At 34.6% G+C, this 17,626-nt stretch overlaps 1 protein-coding gene across 1 annotated transcript in view; it reads right to left on the reverse strand.

Annotated features, from left to right (window-relative positions):
* Window positions 1-17,377, reverse strand: part of LOC126379900 (protein bric-a-brac 1-like) — a 190,322-nt gene extending 172,945 nt beyond the window's left edge. Inside the window, exons 1-2 of the mRNA XM_050028890.1 lie at window positions 17,144-17,377; window positions 16,264-16,328 (exon numbers count right to left, since the gene is read on the reverse strand). Coding sequence (XP_049884847.1) covers window positions 16,264-16,328; window positions 17,144-17,269 — 191 coding nt within the window. The 5' untranslated portion in view covers window positions 17,270-17,377. The remainder of the gene's footprint in view (window positions 1-16,263; window positions 16,329-17,143) is intronic.
* Window positions 17,378-17,626: the final 249 nt, after the last annotated feature.

The following is a 17,626-nucleotide window of genomic DNA, read 5'->3' on the forward strand; positions in this document are numbered from 1 at the left end:
ATAGATGCTCACGGTCTTCTCCGGGTAGGAGGTAGACTGCAACATTCTGGTTTGTCATATAACCATATGCATCAAATTACATTACCTAGGCAATCTCTAATTACTCTTATGATAATTGAAAATGAACATAATAAGCTTTTTCACGCAAGTCAAAAAATAATTTTGTCTAGTTTAAACCGACGTTATTGGATTGTCAATGCTTTACGCTTAATTAAGAGTGTAATATAGAAATGTACAACATGCTTTCGTTTCAAGGCTGAAACAGCCAAACAGCTGATGGGTTCACTCCCTGCGGATAGGGTAACTACTAGTCGAACATTTGAAATGGTCGGGATGGACTTTGCTGGGCCTATTCTTGTTAAACAATCGCGTGTTCGAAGTGTCATTACAACAAAGGCTTACATAATTGTCTATGTGTGTTTTGCAACAAAAGCCTTAAGTGAAAAACAAAAAAATATTTTAGTTATATTTATTGTAAAATTACAGTAACTTACATACTAGTAAACCATATACATACATAAACTGTCTATATACGTCCCACTGCTGGGCACAGGCCTCCCCTCAATCAACCGGAGGGGGTAGTAAACCATACTTACATCATTGTACTTACCTTCAAAACTTAAGCTACATAAACTAAAACTACTTATCTTCTAAACTTAACCTACTTAAACTAAAATTATAAATAGATAATATTATAAATAATAAGTTGAATGTGTAATTGTAATAGATAGTTCAAACTATTTTTCATAGCACTGACAAATGCAAAAGTTATCGCACACATTTGAATCAGTTACCTATCAATTATATACTACCAGTCCATTATCGAAGCATTATCTTTTGCCTTGTTGGGAGTTATATTGAAAACATATAAATATATTTAAGATTTTTAAATATGGAAACACTTTTATGATTATGTTCATTCGCGGAGCTTCTGCTCTTTCTTCTCACAATACAACACAAGAACAAATCGCTGCTGTTTTATTTCATAAAATCAATTTCACCACCCCGACACAAAAGGATTTCTTCAATGAGAAACTCAACTAGTTTACGATACCTACTCCTCCAAAGTAAACATTCCATCTCGGTTGAACTAAAACTAATAAAATCACAAAAAATCTATGCAAAGTTTCACGTTTATATTAATTACTCAGCTGATCGAACTGTACAAAAGTAACTTCCTTCCTATACAACAAAGAAAAAGGTTAGATACATTCAAATTTACGTTTTCAGGATTTCGACCCTTCGGCAATCAAGATAAACGGTGCAAGCCGTTAATCGACGGAACTGACAAACAACAAAATAATAACAAAACAAACAGGCGATGAAAGCTTAAAAAATTACAGCCAATCCGTGAAACCTTGTCGCAGTGAGCCGTCAGACGTTACCTAAACGCGCTTCAAAGTAAAATTGGTTAAATTTACAGTGACAAGGTACTAAATGATTGCACGTCAGGACGCAGCCGTGCCCCCATAATAAACTGAAGATACACGAACAGATAATGTTTTATTGCCTTCAAATGCAAACTTAATGACATATTCGGAATATCAATGTCCAGTCAAGTTTAATTAAAGTCTGGCTTTTAGAAATACACGTAATTTTTTTGAGTTTAGGTAGAGTTTGTGCATCATTATCATTATACTTACTATTATTACAGAGACAAATAAAAATACATTAAACGTTGTAAATGTTATTTGCCATATTACAAGGCTTGTAAATCACAAAGCGTTGTCGGTAAGTTATTTACTTAAACGCATCTAGGTACTTCTAATCACAGGGTTTCATAGGGAAACAACATGTTTCAATCAAGGAAACAAAACGCGTTCTGTAAATTTAGTCTGCGGTGTGTATACGCAACGGAGTATATGGAACGTCCATCTTTCGGGAATTGTACAAGTGGTGATATGACATGCGGGTAATTGGAAAGGGGACGACATCCTCATGTCCACACCGCCACCACCAAATATAAGAGATTTCGTATATCACTTTTTGAAAGCTTTTCACGTACGCAAGATGATAATTGAAATCACGGGACGTGTGTTAAAAGACGGAAATTATCAAATTTTCACGTTTCCCTTTTTCATATTGGCTCGACGCGTCGGTACCGACCAGCTCGGCACTGGCAGTTAGACGACGTTCTCTTAATTGAAATGTTCGGTAAGTAATCTTTATTTAATCAAGCAATAGTTTTTTTTTCACACTCCACTACATTTGAGCTTCGAATGTCCTACAAATTACCTGCATTCCACTATAATACAGACTCATTAGCTGAGCTAAATAAACAAACGGAGTCAATTACTTACTACAAAAAAGATTAATGAGCAAGTCAAGACCACGAATATACTTCTTTATATTTAATTTCATTCCAGTGTACGTCGACCTCAATCATAAGAAAGAGGAGCAGTTGCCCCTCCTAGACTTTTACATTTCATTCCATAAACCATTTTAATGGAAAATCGATGATATAATTCAATTACTGGATGGCACAACAACGCCACAAATCCGCCATTTTCCTTTTTTTTCTTTAAGGAAAACAATGTCGCTTTGAAGAGAAAAAAAATCTGTAATCATATTTCTGCGAGTCATTTGCTAAATGGGTTAAGTAGTTGCTAGTAAGAACTCCGTCGCTATATTTTGTTGAGAGTATTTTTTGCACTCGATCGGTCTAGCAATTTCAATGGCGTCATATATTCCGCGCTATTATAATGACTAACGAGATTTTTTTCATTATTTTTAGTAGTAACTTTTCACTAGTTTTCATAATAAAAATACGTAAAGCAATTAAGTTGATCTTAAGGGCTTAAGAATGGAAATAAGTAAGTATAAATGTGATGACCATGCTATAAATACAGTTTTTGCAGTATTTCCTCTGCGAAAGGTCATTTAGCTATATCCTTGAATTTTTCATATAATATGCTAAGAACACGAACGTTGACTTTTTCAATTAAAAAATCAATATCAATATGAGATTTTCAACGGTAAGGGATTGTAAAAAATCTGTGTGTGTGATGAAATGTACGAATGTTAATATTGCAACCGCGGACCACCGCTCCAGTGGGACTCGAGCGGCCCGCGATGTGCGCGCCACGCCCGCGTGGACAAGACATCGTCGCGCGCCTTCGTCCTTTACCCGGTTAGAGCTCGAAGCGTTCCCCATTTGCACAGCCAAGTAACGAATACCATCTACGACAAATGTACAAAAACTTATCATTAATTAAACTACTCTCACTAAAGCTTATCAAACTACCGCTTAGTTTAAATTTGATAGATCTCACCGCAGTCTCATTTTTTCCTAAACTCTGAAAGCAAAGCTAGTTGTTTTTGTCTTATTTTAAGTGTATATTTAACAATAGTTACACTAAAACCAAAGTCGCTACCTCGACCTATTTTATGTTGATTGGAAGATCTACCACTAGCCTACAATTACGTTACACGTGTTAGATTGCATTTGCATTTTGAAGATTACGTACAAGCAAGGGAATGCAGTGCGTTCGAATATTTTTTACTTTAATAATCTGAATAACTACTTAGCTTGTTTTGGGTACTTACATCTTTAATTGTTCGTGTTACTAAAACATTGTAAATACAAGCATATCTAAGTTAATTTGAGAGATGATTATTATAGTATCGAGTACGAATAAAAAGGTGTGCTCAGTAAATCGCGTGGCTCGGTGGCGCCGCGCGCGCCGCTCGACTGTCGACTTTTGTTCTCTTTGTGACGGGCTCACGTTATTATTAAAAACAATAAATCGCTGAGGGCGCCACCTACCACTATTGCTTCGCTTTCACTTCGCAATACACCCCTCCTGGCCCGCGCCTCACCCTCGCCACCTCCCTGGATAATTACTGAACAGAATGACTATCAATTTTTATTTTGTACAGAAAAGAATGAGTCTAAGATTTTAGTGAACACTGAATGTTTAGGTAAAGTATAAACATGTTTATAGCAAGTGGAAGTAACAAAATATATACTAGTAAACGCACATGGTTGCAAGATGAGCGGTGTGTGCGTAATAATTTTAATTATGTTTATTGGTTAATAAATTAATGCACCTTCGATCAAGTTTAAAGGCGATCTCCCGGTGGTGCGGAGGAATATTAAAATTACCAATTAAATGTTCGTTTCAGTACATCCTACACGAGATATATATCGAGCCAAGTAATTTGTTAATCGAATAAGTATACTTACTTATATTTTTATATTCGTGGCCTACTTTGTTATTACGAAATAATATTGGCTACAGGATACAATTGAGTTTTATTAGAGCTTTTTAATAAAAACTTGCACGTCTTTGAAGGGTATGGTAACAGTGCAGCCAAAGAGGTCAGATCTGAGGGGTTAAAATGGCCACATCGAAGCAATTCATCATTTTCAGACATTTGTTTGCATTGCGCACTTACTTTTATATGCGCAAATGTCAAATTGCAATATTCCTTTCTTAGATGAATTTCTTCGATGTGGCCATTTTAACCCCCCTGGTCATCATATGTTTTTTGCACACTTATTTTATCAACTTCGTTCGTTTCAAACTATACCAAAAAAGTTAAACTTACCTACTTATTTACCTATTTACTGATACTTATTCGACCAACCACAGATGAAATACATAAATTCAAACAATTGAGACAACATAACACAGCATCACGCCTGTATCCCCAACGGGGTAGGCAGGGGTGTATATTAATAACAGCCACTCCTCGCCCCAACAGGGTCTCAGTATCACGCTAATTCTCAAGGAAGCTGATCAGTAGCGTGGTGTTGACGAATAATAATTATGCTAGGCGGACATGTCTAAAGAATAACTGTACATTATTTGCATCCTATGGTTTCGTGTTATTACGCGTGTAGTAATACGAGAACCTAGCTATTATAAATACGTGGAAAACTCGCTAGGTAATTCAATTGTGCACTATTTTTAATTGTTTATTGTAAGTAAAATTATAGATACGCACGTACAGTCGACCACACAAGCAACGCGCTTCTGCAAACTTTATGATCGCCATAAAATAAACGATTTTGTTGTTTTGATATATGTACAATGTTTTAATTTATGTACGCAATATAAAGGTCGTAAACAATTTAATGATAACTAGAAACATTTTATTGTACAGAATTATCTTAGCGTAATGCTTTGTTTGCGAAGCAAAATAATAAGTGGAACAGACTAATATAATTATCATTATGGTTAAAGTATACAAAAATAACATAGATTAAACTTCAATTTGGTCCGGTCGATTGAAGAAAACAATGCTAATTTTGATTCATATACAGGGTGTTAGTGATATCGTACCGAATACTGAGGGGGATGATTCAGGTCATGATTCTGAGTTAATATCAAGTGGAGTTTTCCGTTGCAATATTCAAGGTTGTTTTTTTACATTATTTTCAATTATTTACTTTTGCGATGGAAAGTTCCACTTTGTATTAACTCAGAATAATGAACTGATTCATACCCCTCAGTATTCGTTACTTAAACCCCGTACAAGTACTTACAGATAGCCTACCTACATAATGGGTGTTAGTGACATCGTAACGAATACCGCGAGGGATGCATACGATCCATGTTTGGTATACCGTCAGATGAAAGTTGCAGACCATACTTTAAAAAATGTAATATACTAACATGCCCATCTATATACATACTAGAAATAGCTCTATTTGTGAAAGCTAATCCCGAATTGTTTCCAAGACTGTGTGAGACAGTAAGGCGCAGTAGACGTGACGAAGACGTTGTTCAAGTACCACGTGCTCACACAGCTCTCATGCGCAATAGTGTTATATGTATGGCTCCAATTATATACAACAAAATACCGAAAGAAATAAGAATGTTGCAATACGAGAAATTAAAAAAAAATTTAAAGTTATTATTATTGGATAAATGTATATATGATATAAGAGAATTCACGAATACCTAATTATTACTGAAGTTTGCTATGTAAGTATCTAATGTCAAATGACTATTTTTTTCTTTAATTTCCATAATTATGTCTTTTACATTTAATTATAAACATTATTTAAATATTTGTATACCTATTTGTAGGTGGAACATAGAGAACTAACTGTAACATAAACCTGTAACACCAATTTTATGTACCTATGTTCAATGCAAATAAAGAATCTGAATCTGATGATTCAGACCATGATTCTGAGTATGAGAGATATTAAGTGGAATTTTCCGTCGCAAAAGTATGGACATAGAATAAGGAATAATACTACGTATAGAACAGGAACACGCCTCCCCCAACCAGCGTCTGAGCTAGGTTTACCTCGACCCCCTACCAAACATAGTTTAGACTTGAACCGTGAAGGCAGCGCGCGGGCCGTTGTTTTTATCTTTTATCAGTTTAGTTTATATGTTCGAATTTTGAAATTGGACGCCGATCATTTTGCGTCTGATTCGAAAATTTGATCGCTGGGTACGCCTGCGCGGCATCAAAACATGCTAATAATTTGCAATAAACTTGAACCTAGGCTAAGTGTAATGTAAAAATAATGTTAATTCAATTGATTTTTAAGTGTAATTATTTATATGTAAATTGTTAATATTATCATTGTTCAAAATTACTTGTTTGTGATTTGTGTGGTAAAGAAATAAATAAATATTAACTGATTATTATAAAAGCATCTTTCGTAAGTGGTATTACATACCTAAGTAAGTAATAACGGTTAAAATATTAGGTAATGTAATCGGCAGTCCTCAGACGTCACACACACAGTTGCACGTGTCTGTATAAAACGGGGTATTTGTTATGGAACTGAAAATAATTAATTCCATTTGATAACTGCTCAGAATAATGGTCTAAATCATCCCTGAAAGTTATCGTTACGATGTCACTAACACCATCCCAAGTAGCAACCGATTGTCTTAAAAGAGAATTGTAGATATCTTGAAGGCAAGTAGACTAAATCAAGCCCTTGTCTTGGATAAGTCTTATATGTCTCCAAGATATCCCTCAAGATGTCTTGAAGATACAGTTTAGTAAAAGTGGGCACATACTTTAACTCTTATACAAGACAGACTTAAGACAACGTTAAGTCAGACTTAAACCCTACTTTAGACAATGTTCTTGCGTATTCTAAACTTAGAATTCTTGTAGTATCACTTAATACCAAAAATGTATACTTGAAGATATCTACAATACTTAGTTAAGACTATAGGATTGAATTGCACTGAGTCAATTGTAACTTAACGAAGTAAAACTTCAGGTCATACTAAAACGATTTTTACTTCACGCGTCTTTATTTTAGAATATAATGGCGAACATTTACATTAACACAAGAAATGAAGTCTGTAAGAAAATGGCGTCTAAAATATTTGTTAAGTTGTTTTAACAAAAGGTTATTCTGCCGTTTCACATACAGGAAATTATAAACGCATGATTGTTTCTCGTGTAAAATCGATAGAAAGTGTTAAAAAACAGAAGGGCCTTTAATATACCAGAAAAATAATAATAAAATTTGGATTGATTATTCAGCAAATAAAAAAAATGGTGACATATAGTATAGAGAAATTCATTTTGTATTAATATGTGACAGCTGAACGCAGTAATTGTTACTACAACAGAGATATATATTAATTTACTTCAGTTTTTGACGATAATATTGTCAAAAAAATATTACATGTTTTCTTCCTGTAAGTGCAAAATGGCGTTAAGTAATATTTTTCTAAATGAAGTAAGACTTTAGAAACAATTGATTTCGTAAGAATCAGTTTAGAAAAGTAAAGTCAAGTTGCACTTCATCAAGTACTAGTTAAGATAAATTTTACTTCAATTGTCTAGGAGTATACCAACTTAAGACAAAAAGTATTTAGTGAATTCCTACTTAAAACTCTTATGTCTAAAGTGATCCTCTATTTTGATTTAGTAAAGTAATGTCGTAAAATCATGTTTGTTTATTTTGTGCCAGAATCATCTATGTAACAAGTAACAATTAAAATCGAACAAGCTTTTAAAACCTATGGAAAGTATGTTTGTTTGAGAGGTAAGTTTTTCGACTCGTGGAAGATAAAAAATATTGTTATGCTGAGTTCTTGCTTGGATAGGAATGTGATTTACTTAATTATTTAATATTTATCGCAATTGGAACTAACAAACATAAACTCAATTTGCTAATGAGTCTCCGCGCATACATTCTCATAGGTACCTACATGGTTCGCTGACGCAAAGTAGGTACGATCACCGCGCTTCTAATTGCCAACGGAAACAATGTGATTATTGTAAAAATTTACGAGTATCCGTTGAATATTGTATATACGAAGAACCCTTGCAATTTGATTAACGTCGTGTGTGTGCGCGGTAGTTTCTAAGCCCACCAAAAACATTATTGTTAAAAAAGGCCAGAATCATCTATGTAACTCCCGATGACTTTATCAAGCTAAAAAAATAAAGGAATCGAATCAAATGCCCACTTTAAATGCATTTAACCATACACAAAACTTAAAATAGATATGTTTTGTTTATGATTGTGAATAAAGCTTAGTTAAAAATAGGTACATTTTTAAAATTATTAAAAGAAAGAATGAAAGAAGAAAGAAAAGTATCTAGACACGCGGTAGCGTATCAAGCCAAGTTCAAGAAATAGAACTGGCGAGCCGCACCGTGTGTAATAATATTACACGAACCATTTGCAGCCACTTTTGACCCCCTCATAAATCAAAAACTATTTTACATAAACGTATCAAATCGTATCGTATCGTATCGTAAATTTGGCTCATATATTGAGACTTGTGAGATACATATAAGTGTTCTAAATTTCATAAGCTTATCTCAAACGGTTATTTAGATATTAATGTACAAAAATCCTCATTTTTATCATTGACTGACTGACTGACTGACTGACCTATAAATCAAAAGTCTAACCCAGTTCCAGATGATCCTAGAGAGTTAAAATTTGGTATTTGGTAAGATAGGTAATTAGATGAATATAAAGGAAAAAATAATAAACTGGCAAATTTTTAATTATTAGATTCTATTATGAACGCTTAACATAAATACCTAATTAGTGCCTGTACCTAACTATAGATGTAAGAATCAGTAAGTAATCAAAACTCATGACAGCCGGTCTTTTTGTGGTAGGTATGTGGATTAACTTAACATAATATACAATCACGCCTATATCGGGGTAGGCAGAGCACTAAGTGATCATAAAACCACTTGATGCCATATTCGACAAGTACTTTAAGGGTAGGTAAGCAAGTTGGAACATGTGTTTAGCGGTGATAGGTTGTCAGCTTTTCGCCCACGATACAACACAACTCACATCCATTTTACTGGCTTTTTATTTTTTTTAACTTAACGTGAATCTTAAACGAGTTTAATAGGTATTCAAATGTATTATATCTATAAAGTCGACTTTTAGTTTTGAATTTATCCTTTTAAAAGGACCCACGCGTTACGAGGATATGTACTTACCTACAATAAGACAGACCTTAGGCTACAATATATTTATGTTATAAGAAGATATGATATGTTATACTGTTACTTATAAATAAATTTCAGGACTGACCATTGAACTTGGCACCCATTTAGATCTCACTTCTTTTGTCGTTGAAGTCAACAACCAAAGCATTGCATAATATTGAACTTGGCTCTCATTTCACATTTATGTTTTAGATTGGATTTATTTATTATTAGACTAATAGGTACCTAATTTTATATTTGAACTTAGCAGGTTTTACTATAAAACTCGATTTTTCATAGTGTAGTGTTGCCGTGCGCTTAGATTAGGTTAGACTAGCTTAGTCATTTTTGAGAAGATTTGTGCGAGACGTAGGTACCTGGGCCGCCACACGCTGGATCGGATTTGAAAAACAGGAACTTACGATTTTTTTGCCAAAATTAAATGATTGTGTTATACCAATCGATATAAAAAAATGATGGCAATGAAGAAGATATCGCATCGCTAACAAAAACAGTGGGATGTGCATTATCACAGGTTAATTTTCTGTAAGTATTTAATATTCTGCCTTCGAAAATCACCAGATCATTTTATTATTTGGACTTCATCCATCTTTCTGCTTGCTTCTATTTCGATTTTATCGTCCATTGAATAGACTTTTCTTATGTTTTACTTATTGTAGTCAAAAACGAATAAAACAGTCTTGTATAGGAGCAACAAATAATAAAAATTGCCTTAAGTATATCTAGGCAATCAATTTTTACTTTACAAGACTAAACTGATACTTCACTAAATCAATTTAGTGTTAAGTGAGCCTTCAAATAATCTGAGTAAAGTAAAAGAATACTTGTAGACTTAACAGTAGGCTGAGATAAGACTAAATAGTTTTGTGAATACTTAACTTGGTTTTGTGTATTCTAAATTATCTAAAGTAGGATTTGTTGAAAACTATATAGAATTAAAGAAGGAAATGAATTTATGAAGTCCTAATAAGTCCTATTTGATTTGGATAAATCTCACTTTAGCTAAAGTTTAGACATATATGACTTAATCACAATTCTTGATTGCTACTTGGGATGTATGTTATGTAACTCAGTAACTATTATAGAAGGCGATTCGACTCACCTTACACGTTGGTCTCAACAGAAAACTCAGTCTGGGTACTTAATTCATCTGCGATAGACCCCAATCCAAATTGAGGAGCTCGGTGGCGCAGCGGTTAATGCGCTCAGTCTGCGATTGTTGAAGTTAAGCAACTTTCGCAAAGGCCGGTCATAGGATGGGTGACCACAAAAAAAAATCATCTCGAGCTCCTCCGTGCTTCGGAAGGCACGTTAAGCCGTTGGTCCCGGCTGCATTAGCAGTCGTTAATAACCATCAATCCGCACTGGGCCCGCGTGATGGTTTAAGGCCCGATCACCCTATCCATCCATAGGGAAGGCCCGTGCCCCAACAGTGGGGGCGTTAATGGGCTGATGATGATGATGAGACCCCAATCTGTACAGCGCCATCTATATTATTTTTGGGGTAGCTTGGAAAGTCCCTCATTGGGATATAGTCGTGAACTTACGTTTATCTGTTACTTAGTATAAGTGCTGTTAACATATTGTACGCGTTATTTCTATTATTTTTATTTTTTTAAATTTAACTTGTTATTGATACAAAAAAAAAATAATAAAAAAGTTTATTTAGGTAAAATCTACGACACACATATACATTTACAACATTAAAATATACACACATTAACATACACGCCTATCTGCCCTCTCTTAGTTTTAAGTTTATCTCCTTCCCGCTCTGCCGGAAGAGATTTCTACTAGAAATAAGCTGAGCCATATGTCTGTCTTGTAGTAGTCTAATTGATTTTTTAAATTCTGTTCTGTGTACAAGAAACTGTTAATAAATAAATGAACTAAGTACCCACATCTTACCGGGCTTTCTGTTAGACCAACGTGATAGGTGGTGACCCGTTTCGAAAATAATAAACTTTGATAAAAAATAACAAAACAGTTACGTTACTTAGTGATGCTTGCAAAGTCTAGTATTTCTTTTCTTCAGTGCAAGTAAGTACAAGTATAGGTATTTCATAGCAATGCTGCCAACCGTAAAAGTAAAACATGACACTATGTTAATCGACTTCAAAAATAGGAGTTTATCAACTTGACCCATATGTTCCTAATATTGTTGGAATTTCAGAATATTCGTAATGGGCTTATAAACGCGTGATCCAAATTTCGCAGGTTTAGGTATATTATGTGCTATGTGTGTACGAGTATGTTTGTCCACGAATTTTTCAAAAACTACAAATTGTGATGCGATAAATCTTTTTTATTGAAATAAGTTTCGGCCAACTTAGGGAATAGTATAAATTTAATCAAAATCGGATTAGTAGTTTTAAAGTTATGGTCAAAAAAACATTATTATGGAACAATAACAATGAACTCGTTGATGTCTTTTGTATGAAGGAAGCGCTTATCTGTCTTAGTAGGCAACATGGAGCCCTTAGGGGTCATTTAATAGTATATATTACAATAATTATTTTTTTATTGGATTAAGTGTCTTTCTACTTTGGGCGTAGGTAGTGCAAGTTTCACCAAAATCGGTCTAGTAGATATTATGTTATGGTCATAAAACCCACAGAAAGTAAGACGTAAATGTTGAAATTATTAGGAATCTAGTATAAAGTGCTGATGGTTTGAGCGCAAATTAAACAGGCTTGTTATATTCGACTGTTTTGATAATGTACGAAAAGCTGCAAAAGTCCAATCTGTTTCTTGCAAAGTAATAAATTAACTGGTTGCACTTAAGACCTCCTGGTTACATGTCGTTTCTGTTATATGGCAAATACACCTACACAAAAACATAAATAAGTATTATAATTATGACAACTAATGGTTCATAACTTCACCCTGTTTACAAATATTTCGCTGGGCTCAGAGACTGAACCTTTGCTCTTTGATGATGTGCGTACTTCATTACTGTACTGTAATCATATTTTTAGTGTTACCTGCTCGAGTTTACACTAAAAAAGTAAAAATAAAAAAGTAATTTAAAACAATAAACCGACTAAAAATATGACAAATAAAAAGTAAAAAATCACAATTCTAAAGTCAGCGCATTTCGAAAGACGGTAGAACTGCATGTTAAATCCGTTGTCATAAGTAAAATAACCACGGTAGATTTGAATTCTAACATTGCAATAAACAAAATATTGTTTCTTACTTTTTATTAAACATTTGAAGGCGGTTTAGTTTTTTTTTATTACCCACTTTTGTACTTGCACTACAACACAAATTTATAAAAGTTAGGATATGGCAATTGTAGCGGCATATATGTACTTACTGTCCTATACCCTGCATAATATGATGATTTTGCCAGCCTATGTAAAATAAAATTTTGCAACGAATTACACCTAAAAGTCGATTTGCCTAAAATGTAAGATAGGAGTATTTGCTTCTTCCCCGTCGATATATACTGAGGGAATTTTTGAAACTACGTTCCCTAAAAACAATATAGATGGCGTTGTACAGCTTTTACGTGATAATTAACTATTTTCTTATTACTCGGGTACATAATTATTCCAACATAAAATGTAATAAAAGTAATTGTTGCTTGATATTTGGATCATATTATGTATAGAATTATGTTGCTACCTTATTACCTGTGTAGATTTAAATATGGAATAGAAACTGTAATTGTGCCTGGGTGTAAAAAAAAGGGTCATCATTCTTCTTCTTATCGTGTGGATTATGAGAAGGAATGCCAGCCTTGTCAACCCTGGTGTCAGGGTTATTATTGAGCCGCCAAAGGCCCCTGACATGGCTCATGTAACGACTACTTACTTACATTTATAGTAGCCGGGACCAACAGCTTAACGTGCCTTCCGAAGCACGGATCATCTTACTTTTGGACAATCAGATGATCACCCTGTAATGTCCTAACCAAACTTGGGATTACAAAGTGACTTTTAGTGATATGTCCCCATCGGGATTTGAACCCGAGACCGCAGGATTGTGAGCCCAACGCTCAAACCACTGGACCACGGAGGCCGTTATCTACCTTATTACCTGATTAGATTAATATTGGATGAAAACTGTAATTGTGCCTGGGTGTAATAAAAAGGGTCATCATTTATACCCAAAAACGTAGATAATAGATGCAAATGTGTTGTTACAAATTAAATTAGAAGGTTAAAAAAAGAAAAATCTGTACAGCGCCATCTATATTGTTTTACAGGAGCGTAGCCAAGAAAGTCCCTCGTTGTATCTAGGTAGGTACTTGCATTTCATTGCTTTCACGCGTCGACAGTCTTAGGTCAGCGCTCGTTTAATACGTGTGTGAATTAGTTATATCACACGTGATTTTATTAACTCCCAAACTGATAGCATGAATATGAACAAGTATATACATCATAGATTAGCAACCATTAGCAGAGAAACTCGTTTCGTCACAACTTACGTACCGAACTGTACCGACCTACCCACTTTACGCTATTGTCACCAACATTGATACATGTAGTTATTAACAATAATAGCGACGTGAATAATTAACCGTAACACAAAGTTATGATCTCATGGTTTGTAACTTCTCTTTAGCTATATCGATTTGTGTTTAGCAGCACAGAGCCAGATCTAGGCGGACAAGAATGAATATAAGCCAGCTAGCCGGACACTAGGGGCCGGCCAGGCGAAATTACACAGGATATACAATTCACAAAGAGCATTTGTTACCAACAGCTTCACCTTATAAGTAATACTTGGAGCGAAATGAATTACTTAGTCCAGAAAATCAATAGCACATACACTTCTCAATTTCCAATGAAAATTTAGTTTGTTCGTTCGACCCGCGTATAAAAATAAAATTAAATCGTCAGGCGTACATAATTATTACCAACGCAACGCTCGCACTGAAACCCGACGTCAATTTCTCAGTTTTCTATTTGTCTATCGTAAAACTCCCCGCACGCTTAGGGCTCCGCCGATAGTTGCCACCCGCACCAGTTGCCGACGACATCGACATCGATTCCTTCAAAAAATATCTGCAATCCTGTAGTCGGAGTGAGAGCTTTTAAAGGCAAAATGGGCCGTATTTTATGGGAGAGTGGAGAAAGGGGGCTAAAACCTACCCCCACCTAGCATCATCCTGGACAGCACAAAGCGTGCACTATTTGCTTTATGCGACAATCACGTCGCAGAGCGACTATTCTAGAGCGTCCGCTAATGCACGTCAATGCTAACAACACATCATACTAGGATATTATAACATGCAAAATTAGGCTGTTCAATCACTGAGTTTCCCTATATACTAATTTGATTTGGAAGATTATTGACAAATGACACCGCAAACGCAAATACCTACACATGAAAATTTTCTGCAGATTTGTTAATAATTCGGTAAAATACATTCAATTTTTATTCGAAAGTTTTAGGCTCAAACGCTAGTTAGACTAGGTTCGACGCGCTAGATTAATCTAATTGTACCGTTTAAAACTAATGCACATAATTGTACGGCATCAAATTTGGACATTAATACGATCAATTATGAGTGTCCACGACTGACGGACCATCTGAAATCTCTCATTCATATGCGAGGAGCGCAGACCGGGCCAGCTAGAATTATTAATGACCAGCCGGCCGATGCTTGTCGTGCAATATTTGCACAATCGACCTGCCTCGTCCAATCAAGAATTGTACCTCTGCTACAAGAAGAGCCGTTTCATTAAGAATATTTTTCATAGCAATTTCTGTTTTGGAAATTCAAAATTACAATCGCGTTGCAACTACAGTGTCCGCCCGGATTATAGCCGGACCATAAAAATACATCTGATCTTATTTTTAAATTAAACAAATAAAATAAAACTTAAAATACATAGATATATGTTGCTGGGTACGTGGGTATTTAGTACGTCGCGTGATGGATGTGTCGAGGCCAGATCAATGAACACAAAACGTTTAACGATATGAGCAACTAAATGCATGATTACTTCATGATATGGCTAAACTTTGAAAATCATATCGTAAAATTAGTAACATTATCCACCGGTAGTGGCCCTGGGGTCGATTATATTTAAAACTTGATTGATATTATAATCGATGAATCGACGTAATAGTACAATTTTCCATATCGATTAGGTCAATAATTTTGAACCTAATAAATTAATTGACTATTCGAATTACTATTATTACACCACATAACATGGACACCGCCTGTATTAACGATAATGTTTCAATGATATGGTCAACTTAACTTAGCTATTTCTTGAAATATGACCATTTCATGAAATGGTCGAACACATGAAATGACCAATTCTAAGATCTGGCCACGAGTTGGGCATATTATAGTAAGTTTTACTTATGTTACATAAAAAGTGAAATTTTATTATTCACAAGTAGGTAATTCCTAAAGAATCGTGACACATAGTTAATAATAAATTTATTACGAGCGCATCGCTGAGCGCATCGACTGATGCATTAAACTATAATGAGCGAACTCCGTTTTAGACACGTCACGTGTCGTTTCCCACATACCATGCATGAATGTAACTATCGTCTTTACCGGCTAAGGAGCATCGATTACCAGGAACGACTAATTCCGATTTACATCAATCACGTATTAATGTTAATCGGGATCAATAATGTTATTATTTTTAGAACGCGCGATACAAGTAGCGCAGTAGTGGTGTTTTGCTTGAAGACAACTTGCCAATTGCAGCCGCTAGCACGTACTTATTGCAATTACGAGTATTGATTTTCTATGGTGGTTGGTGTTGTTGTTAATTTATTAAGCACCCACTTGAAGCTTTTGTAAAACGAATGAGTATTATAATAATATTATTCTATAAAGTGTACCACATCATGCTTGTTTACCTGCTGGGACGAGTATGTGACTGACGTCGTGAAGTCGATGCCGTATTTCTTTGCTGTAGCCGGTCCTGTCAAAAACACAAAATTACAAAGTGCAAATTTCCATTAATTAACACGATAAAGTGGAAAATTGAGAGTGATACCAATAAAAAACAAAGTACAGGCAATTTCGATATCGTTGGGATGTGTTGGAACTAGTATAATGAAGGTGTGCAATAGAGTTTGCTTTTTTTTAATTAATTCAGGTAGACCACGCGATGACAAGGTATATTTTTAGCTAGAAACCACTTTGTTGAAAGGCTGGTTTTATGGTGGTATTGTTTTTGGGATAATGTTTTTTTATTATAATTGTATTTTGGCATACTTTTTCACTAAGGATAAATATTGTTTAAGCTAATGATTTTTTCCTCTACTTTTGTTAGTCATTATGTTTAAAGCATATTGAATGTCTTTTCGTCTAACAGTTATTTGGCATGAAAATGAGAAGGACACATCATTAATCTTTTTTATTGTATTTATTTTTAATTTCCGATGCGAAATACATGTATTATCAACTGTACTTTTTGAAATTATTTTTTTCGGGATGAAGAACAAGAGCAAAGAAAAATAATGCATTTGTCAGAAATACATAAAATAAGAAGGTGAAACAACCCCTAAGCCGCCAACATTTATTTATTTATTTATTTGTACACAATGAAACAGACACAGGAAACATACAAAGAAAACAGATAGTACAGGCAAGCTTATCTCTAAACAAAGAGATTTCTTCCAGCTGACCCACGTGACAAGAGAGACTTTCAACGTAACACGTTTACGTAGACGTTTCAACATGTTTATTTTATACACAAAAAGTAATTACAAAAACGAAAATTCCAAAACTAACCTTTTCTCCAGGTGCACTTGGTGCATGATTATGTGTCCTTATTGTTTTCGACACCACTTCATGCTGGCCAGCGGTCAGATTTGTAATGAGCCGTGCGTTACATTTGAAATTGTCGTTACGCCGCATTTCACATGTCCAGTAATATTTTGAATTACGTTGCGTATTTTTTTCAAATATAAACCCGTTAAAATTTAATTTGGTTGCCCCTCTTTTGGTTACAAACGTTTTTACTTTGTTTTCCATTTTTATCTTTTTAGAGAATTGACGCAAATCTTGAAGATACACAATGCAAAATCTTTTGAGTGTGATATTTCGGCGGATGATAACTTGTGATACTTACCTCAGTTTAGGAAATATAAGAATGACAACATTCTACCCACGATGTATAGCGCCTTCATGTTTTATTAGAGCAATGTTAATAATTGTGTGATAATGTCTTTATTACTTTCAGGAGTCAGATTTTGGGCGTAATGTAGTTATACT

The sequence above is a fragment of the Pectinophora gossypiella genome, chromosome Z (genome assembly GCF_024362695.1).
Source record: "Pectinophora gossypiella chromosome Z, ilPecGoss1.1, whole genome shotgun sequence".
Lineage (NCBI taxonomy): Eukaryota > Metazoa > Arthropoda > Insecta > Lepidoptera > Gelechiidae > Pectinophora > Pectinophora gossypiella.